Source organism: Rhinolophus ferrumequinum, chromosome 13, assembly GCF_004115265.2.
Source record: "Rhinolophus ferrumequinum isolate MPI-CBG mRhiFer1 chromosome 13, mRhiFer1_v1.p, whole genome shotgun sequence".
Classification (NCBI taxonomy): Eukaryota; Metazoa; Chordata; class Mammalia; order Chiroptera; family Rhinolophidae; genus Rhinolophus; species Rhinolophus ferrumequinum.
This window is the reverse complement of record NC_046296.1, coordinates 48,580,263-48,602,542: the sequence shown is the minus strand read 5'-3', so window position 1 is coordinate 48,602,542 and position 22,280 is coordinate 48,580,263. Positions and strand designations below refer to the sequence as shown.

Genomic DNA, 22,280 nt, shown 5'->3' with positions numbered 1-22,280 from the left:
AACCTGTGACCTCTCAAGATATACTTAGATATAAGACAAATAAAAAATGACCATGGTTTTTCACAACAGTATCATTCGAGATAGGAAATGAATGGAAATAATCCAGTATCCATTAATAAAGCCCTAGTTAAATAAATGGTTACATCCATATACAACATGCATACTATTCAGGTGTTAAAAAAGAAAAGAAGAAATTCCTTATGAATGGATATGGAAAGGTGTCCAAAATAAATTTTAAATAAATACCAAGGTGAAAAACAGCATGAATAACTTATTTCTACATTTTGAAGTTTAAGCCATGTATTATCTATTTAAACATCTCCTAATGATAATAAAATGGCACGGACCCTCCTTAGGGTCTGTGTCACAGAGGAACAAACTGAGGCAAGGTGAACAAAGGTGATAAACACTGCCTTGTAGAACATTCCTAAGGCATGACTACAGAAGAATGAATCATCATGCTTTTATCAATCACTTAATGAAACAGAAACATCACAGAGCTCTTTACTAGCAGAACTGAGACAAGAATCAATTTTTTAACTCATAATATAATCCTCTTCCCAGTAATTTCCCTATAGCTTTTATGTTTTCCTATAGCTAAGATGACTTCAAAGGTGATATTCTACACACTCACAAGGTGGTAGAGGTTTTAGCCTCAAAACGGGGCTTGTCCGTTGTACAATATGCAGAGAGATCTTTTTGGTGTAGGTCAAGGGATTAGTAATGTGTGTCCCTCAGAGACACAGGAAGACATTTACCAATTGGAGGTCTTTAAGCCTTTCTGTTCACCTGCACACTTTTCAGTTTATACACAAAATGCTTCATCGTAAGTTTATTAATTGCTATAAAATGAAATGAGCTTGACTGTGATGGGAGTACATACCTCGTGACATGATTTGATAATACAAGCTTTAACTACCTTATTGCATAAAGACCCCTGAATCGGAAAGAAGTCGTTTGACATTTTATCTGTGAGTTTTATCCAATGTATCTTAATAGATTTGGTTTTTGTAAAATAGTCTAGTTATATTTAAGAGGCCACATGTAACTAAGAAATCCTGTTTTGGCTGCTCTGAAAGGCTGTCCTCAGGCCAATGTGATCCTTAGGGAAAAATAGGTACAAAGGGATTTAAAGGGCTAGAATGCGTTGAATAGATGTTAAACCAAGTATCCTTGAACCAATATTCGGAATTGTCTCTTGTTTGGCACCTCTAGAGAGTGTTACACTCTGAGACAATTCACAAGAGAAAGATGTGATATTCATTTGGGGCTTTTTTTGGTTTGTTTTTGGTAAAATGGGAACATTTTTTTCTCAACTAATTTTGGGAAAAAGTACTTGTGGAAGATGAGGACCTGGAAATTGATTCCCTGACTTAAAACAATCTATCCCAGTAGCGTACCTCTTGCAATAACTTTGGGAATTACTGCTTATTCCATTTTTGAAAAACTATGCTTAAGCCACAGGCATCATCCTTACTTCTAATTTTACCGTTTAAGATGGAAAAAAAAAGAAAAAAGAAAAAAGTGCCCCAGTAGTTGGAATAATCAAGAGATACTAAAAGAATTCTGTAACATGAGCTAATGATCAATGAGTCTCCAAATCTTAACTCACTGGTTTGTTGTCCTTGACAATGCTGTTACAGAGCTGCTCTTTTCTAGTCACACACTAAAAATGATGGAAAAGATACTATTAGGAAAAAAACCATAGAAAAGCCAAAGGACACCCAACAGATTGCCCATCGTGGGTTCTGTATGTGTGGGCAGTCAGGTTATTTTGGGCTGTTTTGAAGTTGTAGTAAGAACTGAGTGCTACTGCACTTGGCAACATTTGTTCCAAACTTGAACCGGGAGATACTCGCCCTAAGGTTCCGTGTAAGGTGTTCCTGAGTAGTAATTATTTCAGTACTGATTATAGCTAAACATTGAATGTATATTATGTACCATGCACTGGGGTGGGCATTTTACACAGATTATCATACTTAATTCGCACAGTTATTCTATGAAGGTGCGAACTATTCTCATTTTACAGATTGGAAGATTATGGTTTTGGTAGGTCAAGTAACTTGCTCAAAGTCACACACACAGCTAATGCACCAGAGTCCTGAGTCCTGATCACCTGCCTCCTGGTGCTGGTCTAAATGAATCACAGGCAAGCACTTTTTGCTTCCACCCATGGCTTTGAATTTTAACATGGGTACACATTTCATTGCCCTAGTTTGTTACAGAACAAGTGCTTCTAGGGAAAACATGTTTTCTATTACTTTTGTTTTTCCATAGCAAGCACTTAAATAACTGGGTAAGAAGTGATAGAGAGAACAGCTCTACAACTTAAACTATTACATTTCATCATCATTGTAAATAAGAGTACAAAATCGCCTCAATCATTCCTTTAAGTTGGGATTGACTTTCTGCTTATTTTATTCAGTGTTTTTTTCCCATTAGTTTCTGTTGAGGATTAGTTAGAAGGAAACCGGTTTCTCTGTAGTTTCTATTAGTGTAGATGACTTGGTCTTCTGTACGTGAACTGACCTCTATTGAGAAAGGATTCTGAAGCCCGTTAAGGCTTAGCAGACATTAGAGATGGTGTCAGCTAAGGCCTCCCGAACTGCTGGAAGCTATGTATAACTGGGAATAATTTTATCTGCCCTGAGGACTTGATAGTACTTTTTATATCTTTCCCCAAGAAAACCTGATTTATCTCGACCATCTCGTAAATGCCTCATTAAAAATAGTATTTAGATAGTGATTGCTAGATAGGCATATAGATTGAAATCGTTTTTTGATAGCTTGAAATCATTCCCCCACCCTGCATACCTTTTATCCTTCTTGTAATTATAATAAATGGTATTGTCACCCAATTACAAAAGAAAAAAACCAGGAGTCATACTACATTTATTATTCTGACTCCAACCAATCAAGTCCTGCAATTTTACCTCCTAAATATTTCCTAAATTTGTCCCTTCTCCATCCTATTTTTATACATTAGTTTAAGCTCTATGCTTTCAGTTCAAACTTTAACCCCAGCCTTGCATCTATCCTGTACTCTTTAGCCAATGATTTATATAGAAGCCACATCTGGCCATGCTACATGCCTTGGCATACTAAGGTACATAAATTAGGTCCAAGTCATACAAAATTTAGGAAGGTATGTAGAGCCCTCTATTATCGGGCCCCTGCAACCTTTCCAACTTCTGCTACTTTCCAACTCATACCAGCACTACTGAACACTGTGCCATCCTAGTACCCTGGTATAACTTTCATTTTATTATGTTATGTTACAATTATGTGTTTCTAGCTCTGCTGCTGGGAATTTTCCAAGGCAGGGACTCTCCAATTTATCTTTGTGCTTCAAATGCTCAACACAGTTCCTGGAATACAGCAGGCACTCAAATGTTGATTGAACTGAACTGCAGGCCTTTCTCTTCTTGAAGAAAGTACAATTTAACAAATACTGGCCAATTTAGTAGACTTCTTTCAAGATTTTCCCTCCTGAGTTCCAGTCAAGATGGTGAAGTAGTAAACGGTTTGCTCTCCTTCTCCTACGACCACATCAAAATTACAACTAAATTATAGAACAATCACCCTGGAAAACCATCTGAAGACTAGCTGAACTCGTCACGTTGAGACTGATCATATAAAAAATATTTTTTCCCCTCCAATTCTTACGGAACATGTTAAATCTTCCAGCTTTCACCCAAGGCTTTTTCATTGACATTTAGTGGGCAGTAAATGATTTACTGTGGAAGTAAACATAAACATAACTAATGCCAACAGTTACGTTTATGCAAAATTTTTACCAGTATAACTTTGCAGGTGACTGAAAGTACCCAAGATAAATAAATGAGTTCAAACACTGACATGCAGACATACATGCTTCAGTGATCTGAACCCTCAGAATACATTAATGTATACAAATGGGCAAATGTAGTGCTGAATAACAAAAAGAACGTTTCTAGTAATTAGAATCACATTAGCAAATGAGAGAAACAAGAAAAGCACGGAAAAAAGTTTTATGTTACTTTGTGATGAATTTATTTTTTTATTTACGTAAACCTAAATAAAAGCTCTGTGGAAAAAAAAAGAATCAAATACCACCCAAATTTTTTAAGGGGAAGATGGTTATGTACACACATTTAAAATACATTTCCAAAAGGATAAATAGGTCAAGTATCCAGAAAGGTAGAATGAGGACGACCTATTAAGAAAAAATCTTAAGTATAAAAGTGATTTGGGCAGTGGGAAAAGTTAAGTATATATACAAATGATTTCAAATGCTTTTCTTTAACAAGAATTTACTTAATTCTATTCTATGTCCAGCACAGTTGGACACTAGTTCAGTTTTTGGAACTAGAGCAAGAAATGAAAATGACAGTGGCACATCTGTGATAATTTCCATAGTGCATGTTGATATCCTGGTCTAGTCCCTGGCATAAGGAGGAAAAAAAGCACTAACAAAAGGTACTGTCTGTTTCTGTCTGAGACAATATTTTTAGATTTCATATGGCAAAAATTTCCTAAAAATTTTGTATCTTGTTTCTCCATGGAATGCCCACATCCCTTGTTCCAGTGAATCATTATTTACTGCAAGTTAAGGTTCAACAAATGTAAGATCAACGGACATGCGCTATTAAAAAAATCTAAGAACTTTATTTTAATATAGTAACAAAACTGGTGGTTTGAAATATCCTATTTCTAGAGAACTTTATGTCAGAGGAACTAAAAGTTCATTCTTTTATAAAGTTTCATAATGGGAAAAAAATTCTCATTTGAAGCAGAAAATGAAGGTGCAAGTTTTAGAGCCATCATGGCAAAATGTTATAATTTGCTTCCTTCCATGCTCATATTTGAAAAGCAATCTATTAACTATAAAAATAAACCAAAATTATGTCAAAGGAATAAAACAGTCCTTAGGCATATTGTAGAGTATGAGGCTACAAAGGAAAGCAAATGCTAAGGTAAATGTGCATACATTCTAAGATATTTTCAGATACAAAATCTTGACAATTTTATTTCTAATAGGAAACTGCTATACAACTAAACATTTTAACAGCATAAAGAGATCAACACAACTTTCAAGACAGAACTTAAAAATTTTAATTATAAAGTATTTTAAAATGTCTTCAAGTTTGAACATTTTAGAATGGTATATGCTAGCCAAAAAAATCTAATAAAGAGATCAAATTAACAAAATGATCAAGGTAGGCTTTCAAAAATAGTTCTAGCTATCAAAAGAATGTGCTTATCTCCATAGCAAATAGAATATTTTTAATGGTAAAACTAGTCGATTTTTTTAAAAGCTCAGGAAAAGGAAATACTTTTCTTTTTGTAAACATATATTGATATTTTCAATTCACTCATTTCAGGAAAAATGTCCCTTATTCTTAGGAAGAATGGAAAAACAAAATTAAAAAAACCCTAAAAGATTAGGGCCATCATTACTTTGCCTAAAAAATTGTGTGGCAACAGCTACACCCAGTGGCCACAGATAAGTAGTGCAATTTTCTAGCTGTAACATTATAGTAAAAGGTAAATTTGGAAATGGCTATTTTTCAATTTATTTAAGGTTAGGGTAAGAGTTATCTTTCGCTACAAATTATGTTTTAAGTGAACACTCAAAAATCCTTGGTGCAACAAAGGCTTTAGCTCATAAGCTTGAAGCAAGTGTCCAGAATAATTCAGTTAAAAAAAGTAGCTAAAATAAAACTCAAACCAGATAGAATGTACAGATACTTTATTGCTCATCTTTCACACAAAGCATACCTCCAGCCATTTTCTTTCACAGCTTGACAATGTTTAAGTATACAAAAACCCAGCAAGAAGCTTCATGTCATGTAGATTTCAGTAAAGGAGAATGTAAAACATCAACTCAGCCAGGCTTTTGTTTTCTGCAGCAATAATAAAGGGCCTCCTGCACTAAGCAAGTCTGTCCATACTCTGTAGTGCATTTCTTTCATTACAAAAATGTCTCCTTCCCAAAGCAAACTAACTTGTATTTGCTGAGCCAGTGGTATTAACTCGTGCATAAAACAAATTTCAGTTTGCTATTTCTTCTAGATTTCAAGTAAAAATAAGGTTGAAAGAGGAACTTGTTTTGAATGGATGCAGGTCATTTTGAATTGCTAGACTTAACTAAATGCCTACATTACTATAGATTCACAACTTAGTTTGCTTTTATAATCTTTGTTGATTTTGGCCATGTTCAAGGTTTTCAGAGTTCAGCTTGTGGTAGAGTATTCCATCAAAAGGATAAGGCTACAGAATGTGCTATCTGCAGAAGAGCTCATTTAATAGGAACTGATCTGAAAGTTCTATCATGAAGCAAATGTGGCATAACCTCTCTGAAAAAAAACCAATCAGGGCAGAACTGTACTTGAAAAACAGACATTAGAATACTATAAGGAAAACACATATAAATGCATTGTTAATATGAGGAATGTTTCCTAGTTGTAAATCTAAAAAAATCTAGGAGAATCCTCATTTTTAAAACTGCATATTGAAAACATGAAAACTACTTATTCAAGTAATTTTTTCAAAAAAGTATGCATGTTCTGACTGTGGAATTAGTCTACTGGTCAATTAAAGGCAATTTTAATTACCTTTTAAAAAATTCTTCATACAAAGGAGAGATGTTGTATGTGTGTGTCAAATAAACAGCATATGTAAGTCCATTAAAAAAAAACCCCAACAAAACTGAATGAAGACCTACAAATGCTTATGCCAAGCAGGAATCTGCCTGCCACCTGTGGTCTCACATTAATTCAAAATCATGCTGGATTCAGGATTCTGAAACTAAGCTTCTATTACTTGAGCTCTAGCAAAATGTAAGGTTCTGTAGCCTCAACTAGTATAATGTCTTCCCTGTCCAAATCCAGAATGATTATACTGATAACCTCCATGTTGGAAGTGCTGTTCGAACTGTCCCCCTTGGTGATAATTCTGGCTTCCCCTTCCTCCCCAACCGCCTCCCTGGCCTCCGCGTCCACCTCGGCCTCCACGACCACCTCTCCCTCCTCGACCACTGCCTCGATCACCATGGTGCCCGCCATCTTGGTATCTATTATCCTGCTGGTATCCACCACCCTGGTATCCACTTGCTGTGTATGTAGATGTTTGGAAGCCACCATAGCCACCACCTTGGTAGCCACCACTGTGGCCACCATGATAACCACCTGGCTGGAAGCCTGAATCTCGATAACCACCATCTTGGTAGCCACCTCCTCCTCCACTCCCTCCATCTGTCCAGCCTCCTTGATGCTTACTTCCTCTTCCTCCCCCTCGGCCACCATGGTCGTAGCCACCACGTCCACCTCTCCCTCCTCCTTGATCATGACCTCCTCGTCCTCCATATGAGGAATGTTCATAACCACCTCTCCCTCCTCCTCGGCCTCCTGTTTGTTGCTGGGGGCCATCTTGTCTTTTCTGCCAGGGTGGCATCTCTGGGGGTGGAGGTTCAATTTCATTGGGTCTACCTCCTCTGTCAGGCACCCTGCCCATCAACACCTACGGGATAAGAAAGAGATTTGAAACTATTTTATTTTGTAAACAGAAATAAATGTAAGCAAGTTAAAGGAACACTAATCACCTTATTGATGGCACAGGCTGTCTTTTCTCGTATCGAGCCACTGCTTGTCCTTAAAATCTTTGACAAGTCTTGTCTTGCAGCCAAAAGATGGGCAACAGAAATAGTACTTTTAGGAGATAAGAGTGAACGTCTCGGCTGGTAAACCTTTGCTAATTTCTCTGTCTGAGTCTGTTGAAGGAAAGTATTCAAAGGCAAATGTCAATTTTCAAAATGACAAAGGAACATTCATGTTAAATAAGTTAAAGATCTCTAAAATGTCTGATAACATTTTAGATAATATTTACTAGGCTCTACATGGGAGGAAAAGGTTATATACTCACCATTGCTCCTACCTAGTCAAGAACTATAATGTCTTACAGCACTGCAAGAAACGATGGGGTGCGTTTTGGGGTAAGGCGGAGGAGGAATACAGGGGGAACAGGAGCTTCCTTTAGGACTGTGGGGCCAAAAAGGTAGAAAAGATCCCCCTGCCACTGGTCTCAGATCATTTGCTTTTTATTATTCCCATCTTTGCTTACTATGAGATAAAAAAATGTTAGTTGTGACTAATTTGTATTAATTATATTAACATGATACATTTCTTACAAAAGTGATCCCCCTACTTAATACTTTCCTCTTTTATAAGAAAAAAGGATCTACCTTAACAATTTAGTAGAAGTATAAGTTAATGATTAAGGAAATTAGCTCAAAGAGACAAATCACTGGAAAATTAGAAAACTGGGCAAGCCATTTAATTCTATTTCAAATAAAAGACCACAAAAGATAAATGAACAAGGGATATAAAGAGAAAGTTCACACAAGAGAATGTAAGTTTGAACAAATGTAAACTTTTTTTTCCCCTCCAGGCAGAAATCAATAGATGTAAATTAAAGGAACCTAAATTTTGGGAAACAGCAACAATCTTCTATCTACTAAATTTTGGAAGCAACAGTTACAATACACAGCAAATCAGCACAAATACATGGTAAGTCTTTCAGTTACATGCAGGTACTCAAATATTGGTCGTAAATGGTTAATTATATTATGTGACGAAATAGAATGTAAAAAACTAAGTTTATTATGATTGCTTATATGGACAAAGAAAGAAAGATAATACTAAAAATGAAAAAAGCTATTGTGGTTAAGACAATGGGATGATCAATGACTTTTTATTTTAAAAAACTGCTTTAATAATTAAAAGGATAGAGAGATTGTCATTCCATGTCTCTGGGGAATGTCTTATATTTTTCTTGTACCTAAATAGGTGCTCAATCATTGTTTGTTGAATGGAAACAAACACCTTTCAAAAAATGGTTCCATATATGTTTCAAATAAAACTAACTTAAAATGCAATTTCAAAGTGAGATATACATGCATAAATTTCATTACATGAAAAAAAATTTCACTTTGTGCATATGAAAGTAATTTCTATAAAGTAATTTAAAACGAAGTTGCAAAGTGAGATATCAGTATGTATAGTCCATTAAATGAAAAAATCCTCCTCAATATATTGATGTATTTCATACAATCATTGTGTATTATAGTTCAAGACTCTTAAATATCACCTAGATTAACTATGGCACTTTAAAGATGTCAAAAATGAGAAGAGTAAATGGAAGCTCAGACATACTGTATCAGGATGCCAGCCTTAAGTCCACTAATGGCAGTGCCAAGACCAGAACCCCAGAGTAAATGCCTCAGTCAGTGCACTTTCATCAATCATTATGTTTTTCTAGCTGACAGTGCAGGTTATTGTTTTTGAAGTGTATCTACCATGCTGAGAGTGAAATGGTTGTTTTTATCAAAAATAATTTAAGAAAGGACTGGTGTTTCCTAAATAGCAATCACAGAAGGGAACAATTTGCTCCTGTTGTTACTATTGACTAGCTGGGAGGTATTAGATACTCTCCCATTTATCTCCACAGTTTTAGTTGCAAAATGAGGGTAGTACAGACTGACTTCTAAGACCCTTTCCAACACTAACATATTGTAACCCAATAAATATCTACCCCAACAATTTAGCAGCAAAATAGGACTGTGCTAAGGTTTAAAGATTTAAGGGGAAACTAACGTATTGGTAAGATCATTGGATAACTAAAAAAAACATTTTCTAAAATTCAGAGAAAAATCTGTTTTCAAAAGGGAATGCACTATTAAAGGGGCATCTAATACTACCACATCTGGACTAACCTCCACATAAATTCAAGGATTAGTTCCATTTCAGGGTTCTGAGGTGGTCAAATTAATCAACTGTGTCCATTAATTTCCACTTATTGATCATATAGTAGATATTTAATAAATATCTGTTGAATGACCAAGACCTTTAACTGGATCATCTCATTTAAGTTGAAATAAGTCGTATGTCTTCCCAGATTCTCCGATTCTTTATTTGGTCTTGCTAACTCCAGCATTTCTAAATTTAATTAGCTAATTAGATTGTTAGCTTAACAATTATACAAAGTATAGTACACAAATAATTACAAAATTTATTATTTTAGTAATTTTCAGATACTCTCTGTTTCTCTCACAAATGAGTATTTCCTGTAGGGTCTATAACATATGATTTTGTTGAAAAACATTTAAAAATTGAAAAATAAGTGTTTTCATTATTGCTGACTAGCTGAAAAAAGTCACTCAGCAACTCAACTCACATAAGTTCCTGTGTGTGTCTCTTACGTATTTTGCTTGTCGTCTCCTCTGTATCTAAACTGGGAAAGCTTAAGGATCATGTCTATAAATACTCTACTCCTCTAAATTATTTAATGTGTACCTTAGCTCTGTCAGACCAACCAAAAGACTGGACAGTGACATCCAAACGTTTTATTAGCAGCTTTCTCCGAACTTCATATTCATTGGCTATGGCTTGGTTAATTGCTTCTATCTTTTCCTGAAACAAAATTGAAAAAAAAAAAAATAGTAGTATTTAAATCTGCTTGACCCCTGTTCCAACAGGGCAGAAACTGTGTCTATTTTTATTCATAACTGAATCCCCGGCACTTAGCATAAAGTAAGTTATTTAATAAATACAATAAAAGTCATAATTATTAAGGAAATGTTAGGCAAAATAATGTCTCAAAACAATAATGAATATGTAAAGTACAACATTCTCATTTAGCTTTCTCATAATTCACTGTGTGAAGCTCAGCCCAATGAAGTGTTTGTCTTGAAGGCAACCCATTTGGCAATTAGAAACATGCATCATACTGAACTTCAAGTTATTTTAATCAGCTGTGTGAAATATTTACAAATTATGAGATAAGTGCTTCTAATTTTACACAAGTAAAATTATTCTGAGTAAATCTTAAGATTCACCAAAATGATTCTAAGGATGTCCACGTAGGAAACTACAAATTAGAAAATACAACTTAAAAAGCACAAATTGTTAAGTGTTGATATAAATATCTTGACATAGATGGTTCCTTACAAATTTACTCAAGATGTTCACTACTCACCCAGTGGGCTGGTCCCATTGACTTCTTCAATAAAGGCTTTCCCACATGATTAGGCGGAACTTTTGCTAATGTTTCCTTTAACTGACACAAAAACATAAATGAATGAATAAACAAATCTAAAAGTAACACATATCCTCCTTATCTTCCCAAGTCCCATCATATCTTGCCATCAAAAGAAGATTCCTGACAGAGGCAAAGGTGGAGGATGTTTTGAAATGTACAAGACCCACGCAATAAAGACACTCACTTGTCCCACTCCTCACGTGCCTGTGGAAGCATGATTCCTCCACTGCACCTAGAACAGTGCCTGACAACAGCAGGCACTCAATGTGTATTTGCTGAATGGATGAATGAACACACAGGAAAATATGGACTATGGACACATTGCTGCTCCCCTGTAGAGTTCAGCCAGATTTGTGCATCATGAGGTCCACTGGCCCCACAATGCAAATGTACCAGTTCTCAGAGTCCAGCAGATTGGCATACAGAGAGTAACTCTGCTATAACAAATATCATGCCCTTCATTAATTTTTCATTCAAACTGCTTGCACCTAATCAATTATTTACAAAACCTTTTAACTGTTGATAATTTGTGGTATAAAAATAATTCTGACTTATTGTCACATACTAGATTATGTTAAAGTCAATGAATGTAGTTTGCCAACTGAACCATATAAGATTCGAAGTGACTGGATGAAAAACTAAGAACATTAACATCCTTTTCTGTCCAGTCAATGGGGAGGAGAGTGGTAACATTTAATGATAAAGACTTTAAAATTAATTGCATCAAAGTTCAATGATAAAATAATTTTTAAAAGGACTTAATTCTTTTTACATTGTATCTAGTTTATTTCAGCTTATAAATCAAAGTGTAAACTTTCCTTTTTGAAAAAGAGACATGCTAAGATGTTAAAAAAAAAATACTAAAGTACTAATTTCTCTTTCAGGCATGTAGGATTTAAAACCCAAAACTCATTTAGTAACAATTACTTAATAATATGCACATTAGGTTCCCATTAAGAGAAATTAACTTGCTTTATTTCAAACAAATGTAGGACTATGCCTTTAATACACTACAATCTGGTACTAAAGGTCTTACTTTTTTTTCAATCCCGCTGAAGAATTGGAACATAGTTATATTGGCTGGAGGTTTGGACATTCCTAGAGCAATACATATGCCTTTCAACTCTTGAAAGACCTCACTACCGCCTCCTTCTTGAGCTTTTTTTGGAGGAGTATTCACACAGAGCATTCTGGCAGCTTCTAGTTCTGAGATGAGGTATGCTGAAGTAAACAAAATAAGATTTCAAAATGAGATACAGCTACAGTTAATAGTCATAAGTCCGGAGTCACAACTCTATAGACCTAATGATATGTAACTTTTAAAGCTGCAAGAATGGATAAAAACAAGAAAGGAAAACCATTTTTACCTCAAATGACATAACATATAAACTGGTTCTGTAATTCAGGTATGTAACGAATATATATTTAAAGGTTGATTTAAAAATAAGCAATTCTTCTTTGAAACCAAAGGATCAAGGTAGATCACATCTAAAAAGCTAGATTCTTGCATTCTACTATTAAGGAACCTACAGAACAGGGGTTGGCATCTGTTGACAAATTTGCTGAAGGCGGTGGTGGCAGGTGGCCAATGATCAGCAACGGTTAAAAAGGTTACGATTATTTTCACTCCTCACCAGTGACACGGACCAGTGATAGAACTATCTTGCCCTCTGACTTCCCAACATGTCTGTTTAGAACTAGTGTGAAACAACATTTTTAAGTAGTCAAAACTTAACTTACAGGAGAAGAGGAAAGGCTTTACTAAACTCCCCGAGTTCCCTTCTGATAGTCTCCTGGAGCCTAATGTCACCCTATTCCTGTTCAAAGAAAACTCTCTTCCACCATCTATATTCTTCTCTGTATTCTCTTCCCCCCTACTTTCCTCATTCTAGTCCCCTCCCCTGAAAAAACAACAACAAAACTTTCTAATCATTTCTTGGCAGAGTCCTTTTGTATCAATATCATCCCGTGTGTTGATTTTCAGTCTGGTAAAATGAGGACTGCAATCTGCTTTAGGCAATTGAGGTAAAGATATAAATATTCAGTGTTATTCCTTTAACCTTCCCAAGCACTTTTAAATTTTTATAAAAGATGATTAGTAATCGTTTGTGTCTCGGGATTTCCAGTTATGTGACAAAGTGAGAATCTTCTGACAATATTAGATAGTTTTGAAAAAAGACATTTTCTGGGCTCGTAAGTTTTGAATTACAAAAGAATGATCAACTTGAATATTTTATTTCCTATACCCAAGGTGTAATCCTAAAAGTACAGGGATCATAATTTTGGCAGATCATTTCTGAAAAGCTGCCAACTCCTATTCTAGAACAATAAATACAACCAAGTTTCTGGAAAGGTCATTCTAAATAGGTTTAATAAAATCTTAACATGTTCCCTATAGCTAACTGTATGAGGTAAAAGATCAAAACAGTAAAACCCCACTGTCATGAAAATAATCACTGTTTTTACAAATAAGGTTTCACTGGAACACTGCCATACTCATTCATTTCCGTCTCGTCTGTGGCTGCTTACAAACATGCTACAACAGCAGAGTTAAAAGAGTTGTAACAGATCTCATGGCCCACCAAGCTGAAAATATTTATTATCTGACCCTTTAAGAAAGTTTGCCAACCCTTGTTCTAGAAAATCATATATTATATGATTTAATAAACTCGTTCTCTAAATTTAGGACAACATAGCTCAGGTATTCACAAAATTAGTTCACCAATACAATTACCATCAAAAAACATTAACTGTAGCTCATGTGTTCAAAGAACTAGGAAAGGCACTGGAGCTATAATACAAAACAAACAAAAAAGATTACCTCTACTGACAATCTAGTCAGGAATAAAAAAATAAATGCATAAAAGATGAATAGTACTTCATCTATTAGAAACTCAGACAGCTGACTTATTTTATTTAAAGGGAATAATCTGACAACCAGAAAGGCCAATGAACAAATAAAATAGTCCTAACTTGACACATGAGCGGTTTTTCAGCCACTCATTTGAAGACTATTCTATTTTAGTAACAATTCTAATGAGGTTTGTTTATTTTTCCTCTGAAAATACAATGTATTAAAAGATTTAAATCAGTAAGCTAAGGGTGCTGGAAAAAGTAACATTATAGCATAAAAGATGTGACAACTGATACTTGGAAAGATGAGAAATACTCATACAGAGCAAGTAGAGAATGAGTACATGTACATAAATACTACCATGCGAGAGAGGATACAAACCGAGGGGAACATTTTAGAAAATGGAAAAAAGTAAAGATAAAGAGGAGGAAAGTGAGTCGCGTGTATGTGTGAAAAATTCAAAGAGCAGAATAACCTTTAGCTGACTTAGTCTTTTAGTTGAGGAGCAAATAGTTGCATGTTCTTGAAGAGTTTTGGAGGTGACAGCACGTTAAAATTGCTATTAGTATTGACACTGAGTGCAAAATAATCATGTTCTGCGCAGTCTGGTTAAGAGACAGGAAAGGTTGAGGGTATTAAGATTTCTATGCACAGTGGTTTTTATAAGTATCGGCACTAAAAAGGCCAACCTGAGCTCTTAGGAAGAATTAGATATTCAGGGTGATTACTAAGCTTTCCACACAACTGTTGTGTTCCTATGTAAGATAAGATATTCTAAGTGCCAAATATTAGGTATTGGTAAGGATAAGCAGTGCGACTGAGGGAGAATCACTGAGTCGCATACTGTGCCTGAGCCAGTTATAGAAATCACACAATCTGAAGGTTACTGAATGCATGCATAAGAACTATATGCAGTAATATCAATATCTAAGGGAACATCTAACCTTACGGGCATATCCCGCCTACGCCCCCATAACAATCATTTGACAGAAGGGAAGTTAAGAAAGTGATTCTGGAATAACTTAGTGCCTAAGGATAATGGCTATGAATACATTTTCTTCTTTTAATTAAGCCTTCAAAACTGTAATTGTATCATTTTCTAGAAACCATAGTATGGTTGTAAAGACAAATATTTTAAAAATCCTTTGAACAGTGTTTGTCATACTAAAAACTATAATATCCAGTTCACCAAAGCTTTACCTAAATGTGTCTCAGAATGCTACAAAAATCCTGAGTTTAGACTACTGGTTGAATTTATTGGAGAGTGTATTTAAGGCAATAAAATGTGTGAGTCTACTTACTGTTTTTCAGGGTGAAGAGAGAAATAGTAGTTAGTATAGAAAAAACATGGAAGGAAAGAACTTTTTATAATAATTTATTTCCCAGAATGATCAGTAAGTATAGGAACAAAGTAATTATAACTACAGGAAATTTTCCATTGTAATTTGTCATATATACAAACAAAACTAAAATCCCCTAAACAATTACCCAACCACAAAGAAATAGCAACAAGATCAATATTTTAATTAAAAAAAAAAATCTCCATGATTTCCACACTGTTTTCCCAGTCTACTGTAAAATGTGCTTGTCTTAGAATGCTAAGGTTTAATGGTCACACACTTGAACAACACTGCAGCACTGCCTTCGGTCATACTGGCTGAAGCACAATAGCCTGAGTACCACCCAAGTTAAATGATGAAAGAGCAGCAATTACAACCCAACACTGCCACCAGTGCAAGGCCACCATGACCTTCTACACTGGAAATTTAACGAAGTTTTCTGTAAAATTAGTATTCTGAATTCAATCGATAATAAAACAAAACAATACCGGCTAGTTTATTAGTCATGAAAAACAGAAATAGAAAATAATGGCTACATTCTAGTAGCCATGAACTTACTGAGCAAAAGGAGGCAGTTCTTCTGAACGAGAAGGCGCTTGGTCACATCCCCAGATGTCAGTGAAAGATACGGACAGTTCATCTCCCCTAGGAGCCCACTCACCTCAAGCTGGAATTCTTCAGCTTCACTTGGGCCTTTTAAGAATCAAAATAATCTTGTTTAATAAAAATGATTCTTTTTTCCATTAGCATACTAGTTATATATAAATTGAAATTTTTCATAGGGTTTTCCTAATACAAGTTCCTCTCTCTTCTAACTCATCCTTTCTCACACCACTGACAATTTTCTTTCTTAAATACTTTCAATAGGTTACTCCCTTATTTGAGAATCTGTAATGGCTTCCTAATTTCCACCTCAGCTAATCGAAGTTTTCTGTCTGCCTTTCTAAAGACTCTTCACAGCCCCTCCGCTTTAACCTTCCTTCCCAGTACATTGTTATATGTAGTAGTTCCTCCTACATGTACGTAGCAGTTATCAGTCACGTCCACAAATATTTCCTCTATTTGTGCCAGGCCAGTGTCATTTCCACTTCTGTACCCTCACTTAAGGTACTCCCTGTGATGGATATGCCCTCTACACGCTGCTCCTCTACCCAATCCCACCTATCTATTAAAGCCCAGTTGTCTTGCTCCTTGATGAAATCCTCCCCAAGTACTGCTGCACTTGCTGATTTCCTCCCCTGTAAACCACAGAGTGAAGCACTCAATTACTGTACTAATCTCTAGTTCTTTCATTCGTGCCAAATACTTCCAGTAAAACTAAATCTGAAGGTAGTGAATGTGACTTGTAGTTCTGTATTCCCATAACCTGTCAAGCACAGAGTTCATTGGGGGAACCAAGAAATAACAATGTTCTTTCTTCCTATTTTGATGGTTGTCTATTCATATCACAGAAGACCAAAAATTAAGTACCCAACTTTGAATGTCTTGACATGGATCCTTTTCCTCCTCTATAAAATAGGAAGACTGTATCATCAATGTTTTGCAAACTGTGTTCTGTGAACTCCAGAGTTCCAGACTCCTTTAGAGGCAGCTGGGGAGGATGAGGAGAGTTATGCTAAAAGTACTCCCTCTCAACTTCAACTAGAACAGCTACACTTTAACCTGTTTTTTGTATTGGCTTCTATAAAATGTTTTCATTTGAACCAAGTGGCTCTAGGTTATAAAGAGTTACCACACAGTACAGGTGTTTTCGAAAGTTCTTACAACCTCTGAAATGCTGGGTCAAGAGGCAGTTTTAAGAGCACTGGTTCCCAAATCTGACTGCTGAGGTTGAATCCTGGCTTTATCACTTACTGGCTATGCGACCTCAGGCAATGTATTTAATCTCATTGTGCTTCCTTGTTTAATCTATAAAAGAGTAATAAAAATTGCCTGGTAGGATGGCCTGGAGGTTTAAAGTTATCACATGGAAGTACTTAGAACATAATAAGTGCTCAATAACTGTAAGCTGTTGCTATCATTGTTATACTATACTCTCCTTAAAAAATGGATTCAAGTAACATGTACACGCTAAATATACTAAACTTACAAGGGTGAGCTCTTGACAATGGGATGCTGTGAGAAAGAAAATGGGATTATGTGTATAGTTCTCCATAAGGGTGGATTAACGTGGACGTTTTTCTTCGTCTCCTCCTATTATAGATTCACCAATAGTAGGAGGAGAAGTAGAACCAGCTGGAGTGTCAGGTTCCAAGCCTTTGTCTCTTGCAAAGTCAACAAACGTGCTAAAACAGTAACAAAATTGGCAAATATGAAACAGCTCTCTGATGCCATAAATCTGATGGTGTTGGATCTGGCTGTAATATATCTAGTGATACATTGTTATGACACAGAAACCTTCTTAAGAAAGCCTTCTCTTTCTCCTTATGTATAACAATTACAATGTGTTCACATGCTATATGAACTTCTGGAATCTAGTAGTCCTAAGAGAAAAACATCCTAATTTCTAGTTCGAGCCACCAATTTAAGATCTCACAAATCATGTTTTACAAAGAATGGAAAGTTCATTTGTATTATATTTGTCTCCATTCTTCTGTATCTCAGTAATTGGGTCTTTTCAACTTCCACAAATTTTTAACAGTTGCATGACTATATTTTGGTTTTTCAACTTCCGAATCACCTTTCTCTAAAAACAATGGAGACAAAAAAAGTATTTGGTTTCTTACAATTTTTTTTTTTATATTTAGATAGAATTTGAAATTTTAGCTTTAGTACTGATAAATGTTCAACTGATAATGCCTCAATTTTATTTGTATATTTTGCATCTAAAACTGAATGTTTACTTACTGTTAGTTGCTTGCACATTTTCCTCCAGTTTACAGAGCACTCTTAATTCAGACACCAGCCAAGCACAGAGTTTGGTAAACTCAGGGGAACTGGCTCCAGCAGAGACTGCCTGAGACAGAGCGCCATCTTCTAACAATGGACCCTTGTAACTGGTGAGTTAAGAAATCACAGTTCAGAAAAACATAAAATCACACCTAATATATTAGACACAATATATCTATGTATTATTTGTATAAGTAAGCAATAGTTTAATAACAATAAGTTGTGATGACCAATTTCTAAACTTGTAAATACAAATAAAATTTAGAACTACACTAAACCATTAGAAAAACAAGGTAAGTGGTAACTGTATTTCAACCCTTCAAAAGATATGTGAATGTTTAATAGAATCAAATATACTAAATTATATCAACTTCTATACATTTACTGACAACTCTTATGTACAAAGTTTTATTTTCTTACTTTAACTGAACTGAGTATTAAAACCAGATTTAATAAGTGATAGCTAGTTATACTATAGTTTATTATTTCAGAAATAAAAAAAAATTTAGGTTATCTTTTCTAGATGTTTTTCCAAAAATAAATTAGGTTTTTAATAACCTTCTTTAAAAACAAAAATTTTCAAATTAATCATTTATTTATTTTTTCTATATTTAATGAGTTAAGACTAGTAAGATATACTAGTACCAGAGAAATGTCAAGATTGATTTAATAATTTCTGGCGAGTTGATGTTAGGGTGAACTGGTACAAATGAATCCGAATCTTTTGTAAGTAATTCAAATGTAATTCTAAAAAATTATTAAACATTCAAACAATCATAAAAGACAATAGTAATAATGAACCCCAATCTAGAATATGGCTAGAATTAAAGATTTCGTCATTTTCAAAGTAATTTTAAAATATATATTCTCCAGAAAATTATCTTCTTTTAAATGAAATACTAATAAACAGCTATTAAAGATGATATATGAAACGTGCTTTAGATAATTCAATGTTTTGAGGTACAGAGTTGTTAGAGAAATGACAATACTCAATCCTTTTAAAATACAATTACATGTTTACACATTGAATGGAGTGGAAAGTGTTGCACAAAAATTAGATTATATATACTCTTGGCATCTAAATTCAAAACCGCACATTATTAGACACTGGGATGCAGAGAGTAGGCCTAGAAATTTCTCGTGTTACATATTTAGATTTTGTTAGTTTATTCTACAGGGAAGAAACAGTATCCATCACCAATTGTTAGGTGACCTCTATCTACGCAGAACAACTGCATTTAAATAAGGTCTACCTTGTCCTCTCATCCTACTGCTCTTTCAACACTCAAGTATCACTTCTAAGAAGCTTCTAGGACTTCCTATTGCAGTAAAGGGGCTCTCCCCAAATTGTCCCATGGTGTGAACCTCTCTTTCACCTCACTTTGTATTCATAAATGCTCAGCCCAACACTGCCGCAGAACAAGCATTCCTCAAAAATATTTACTGAATGAATAGATTCATGTGTGAGCAAGTATTTAGTCGGAGATGTCCACCAAAAGAGGCCACTTTGCTGAATGTGACTTTTACTTACGCTCTAATGGAAGAAATAAGTCCCTTAAAGTCTGGAATATTCATGAAAATTCAGAGCAAGTGCCGACAAAAGAACAACGGTAATTCACTTTGACAAAGAAGGGTGATGAGTACTCTCATCTAAAAACTTCTACCGGGCCAGACTTTGGGAACCCTCCCAGTGTCCTTTCCTAAAGGTTTCCCTCAAACGTTTCCATGTTATACAAAAGCCGAGGGAAAGGTTTTGATAAAGGACATGTTATTTTATAATGACAGCCAGCTAAGTCTGTCATTTTTTGACCCATACCTATAGACAAATATTTAATCATACACTTTGTTTCTGGAAGCACGTTTAGCCCAAGAGGTTCTTAAGTTTTCAAGTTTTAATCGAGTACACTGATCTGGGTGACCCAATGCAATAAGAAGCCCTATTTTCAGCTTCTAGGTATGAATTGTGATTATCCAACCATAACTGTCAGGAGGAGAGACAAAATGCACAACAAATATGCAGGGACTTGGGGGTGAAGATGACCCTAAGGGTAAGGGCTACTAACAATAACGGCTCAGAGAAGCAGAGAGTCCCAGTCAAGGGAAACTGCCAGTGGTTCCCATGGACGTGACAGGTTCGGAGCACGAGTGAGCTGGCTGGCGGGACGGATGCAGCTGCACAGACATGTGGCTGGGTGCATGCAGAGATGACTGGGCAAAGGAGATTTTTTTGAAAGAAGTGGGGTGAGGTAGGAGTAGGGGCTCAAGACAGGAGTAGAAAGTTTGGAGGACAAGCAGGAAAACACAGAATCAACTTTGGCAACCTCTAGGGTGAGGACATAGGGCAGGAGGATGGGGAGCAAGCAAGGAGAGAAGCTCAGGGAGGGGGGTGGCGAACACCAGAGCCCAGACAATGACACGCATGACTGACAAACGCTGCGGGGAACTCGGCTGCAGGGAGCACAGAAAAGGCCTAGGGGCGTCGCATGTGTAGGGCTCCGACCCGGTAGGGCAGAGAGTGGACGTGGCACTGGGGTCCCGGAGCCGCAGGGGGCGAAAGCCAGGAGCCACGGGGTGCGGTGTGGAGAGACAGGTGTCTCCGACTAGGGCGCAGGAGGTGTTCCCCGGGGACCGGCACTGGGGGTTTTGGGAGACCCCATGCCCTGGCAGTCTTACCCGAGATCTTCCAACGACTCCAAGATGTCAGTCTCCATGAGGTCACACTCCATGCTACTGTGGTATTCAAATTTCCGAGTCGTCAGGCTCCCCTCTTCGCCGGCAACGCGTACACTCACGCATGCGCTGCCTCCCCGGAACTTCCAAATCGACAGCTGGCGCCTCAGTGCCCGCACTGCGCATGTCCCGAGCGTGCGCAACAAACTTAGTCCCGCCTGCTTCCCCACCCCTGCGGGAGGAAAGATTACCGGGTGGCACAATGCTGCACATGCGTATTACTGAATAGTGACGCCGGCTGCCCAAAGAAGGGCAGGAGGACTGGCTGCGTGGCAGCAGGGCGTGGGGACCAGGAGAGGGAGGAAAGTTCTAACCTCTCTCTAAATTGGGTGTACGCATGTGCGAATCTTGGGGAGAGGAGGGCGGGGTAGGAGCTTGGGGGTCTCTAGATATGGGTGGGTGTTGGCTGTGAAACAGTCTCTGCGTCCCAAGGAGTAGCCCGAGTGGCTGTCTGCAGCCTGCCAGCGTAGTCTAGCCTTAGCTGTGGGTCCTGAAGAGACGGAAAATTCATGAGCTCCGGTTTAATTCCTTAGGACGGGTAGACCGACCAAGTGCTGAGACGGGCAGATAACATGCCTTTTGGTATCCTTGTGGCTGCAGTGGCTGTATTTCAGGATGAGGGAGGAGTCAACTTTCTTTTGACTTGGACGCATTGGGGAAGTTGTTGCGTTCGCCCCTTTGCATTCTTCTTAAGCCCTTCCCAGACTAAGCATCTTATTTTGGGGGGAGGAGAGGGAGGAGGGCCGACAGAGGAGGGCTTCACTCTGTATTAAATAGAATATATTTAATAGTGAATAAACTTTTAATTTGTAATGCAATTGCTTTTGACATTATTTGGTTGGGTGTGACGTTCAGTTCACGAGGGGTTATGATTTCTTGGCAGTTGTTGGTTGGGTATATGCTTAGAAGTTATTAAAAATGAAAAAAAATGTTTTCTAAGTGAGGACATATTTAGAGAATTCTATTTAACACAAATTGACATAATGTATTGTGTAGGCATTTAATTCGTTTTCACATTGGTACCAGTAGATTTTATTTTGCGGTTCTCAAACATTTTCATGTCGAATGGATAAATGCCCCCTATACCTTTTTTTTTATTTCCTTATTTTGCATCATCTAGAGTGGGGGAAGGAGTTAACATTTATAATGTAGCCAAAGTGTGCTTGACATGGTATTACTCCCGTGATCCATATTGTTTTATGCAATCATCATAGGGCTGTGTATGTATTACTCGCATTTTACAGATTAGGACACAGGCTCAGTGGCTTCATGATCTGTGAAAATGGTAAGACCAGTACGGACTGTATTTTGAGACTGAGGCATATCTGAATCAATATTCCTTCTCATTTGACTAGTCAAATAAGGTTTTATAAGCAGGACGTGAAAAGATA

General features: G+C 36.6%; 1 protein-coding gene across 1 annotated transcript; it reads right to left on the bottom strand.

Annotated features, from left to right (window-relative positions):
* Positions 1-5,714: 5,714 nt before the first annotated feature.
* Positions 5,715-20,995, bottom strand: FAM98A (family with sequence similarity 98 member A). Its single transcript, XM_033125334.1, has 8 exons — positions 20,833-20,995; positions 18,118-18,266; positions 15,829-15,963; positions 12,113-12,297; positions 11,014-11,094; positions 10,332-10,448; positions 7,583-7,750; positions 5,715-7,500 (listed from the first exon to the last, which is right to left on the bottom strand). Exons 1-8 carry the CDS (start codon positions 20,883-20,885, stop codon positions 6,838-6,840), a joined length of 1,551 nt encoding a protein of 516 aa, XP_032981225.1. The 5' UTR covers positions 20,886-20,995; the 3' UTR covers positions 5,715-6,837.
* Positions 20,996-22,280: the final 1,285 nt, after the last annotated feature.

Coding starts and splice junctions, on each gene's coding strand:
- FAM98A (XM_033125334.1), bottom strand. CDS start 20,885: ATGGAGTGTGACCTCATGGAGACTGACATCTTGGAGTCGTTGGAAGAT. Junction 11,095..12,112: donor TCAGCGGGATTGAAAAAAAA/GTAAGACCTTTA, acceptor TTTTTGTGTCAG/TTAAAGGAAACATTAGCAAA. Junction 7,751..10,331: donor GTTGGTCTGACAGAGCTAAG/GTACACATTAAA, acceptor TTCCTTCAACAG/ACTCAGACAGAGAAATTAGC.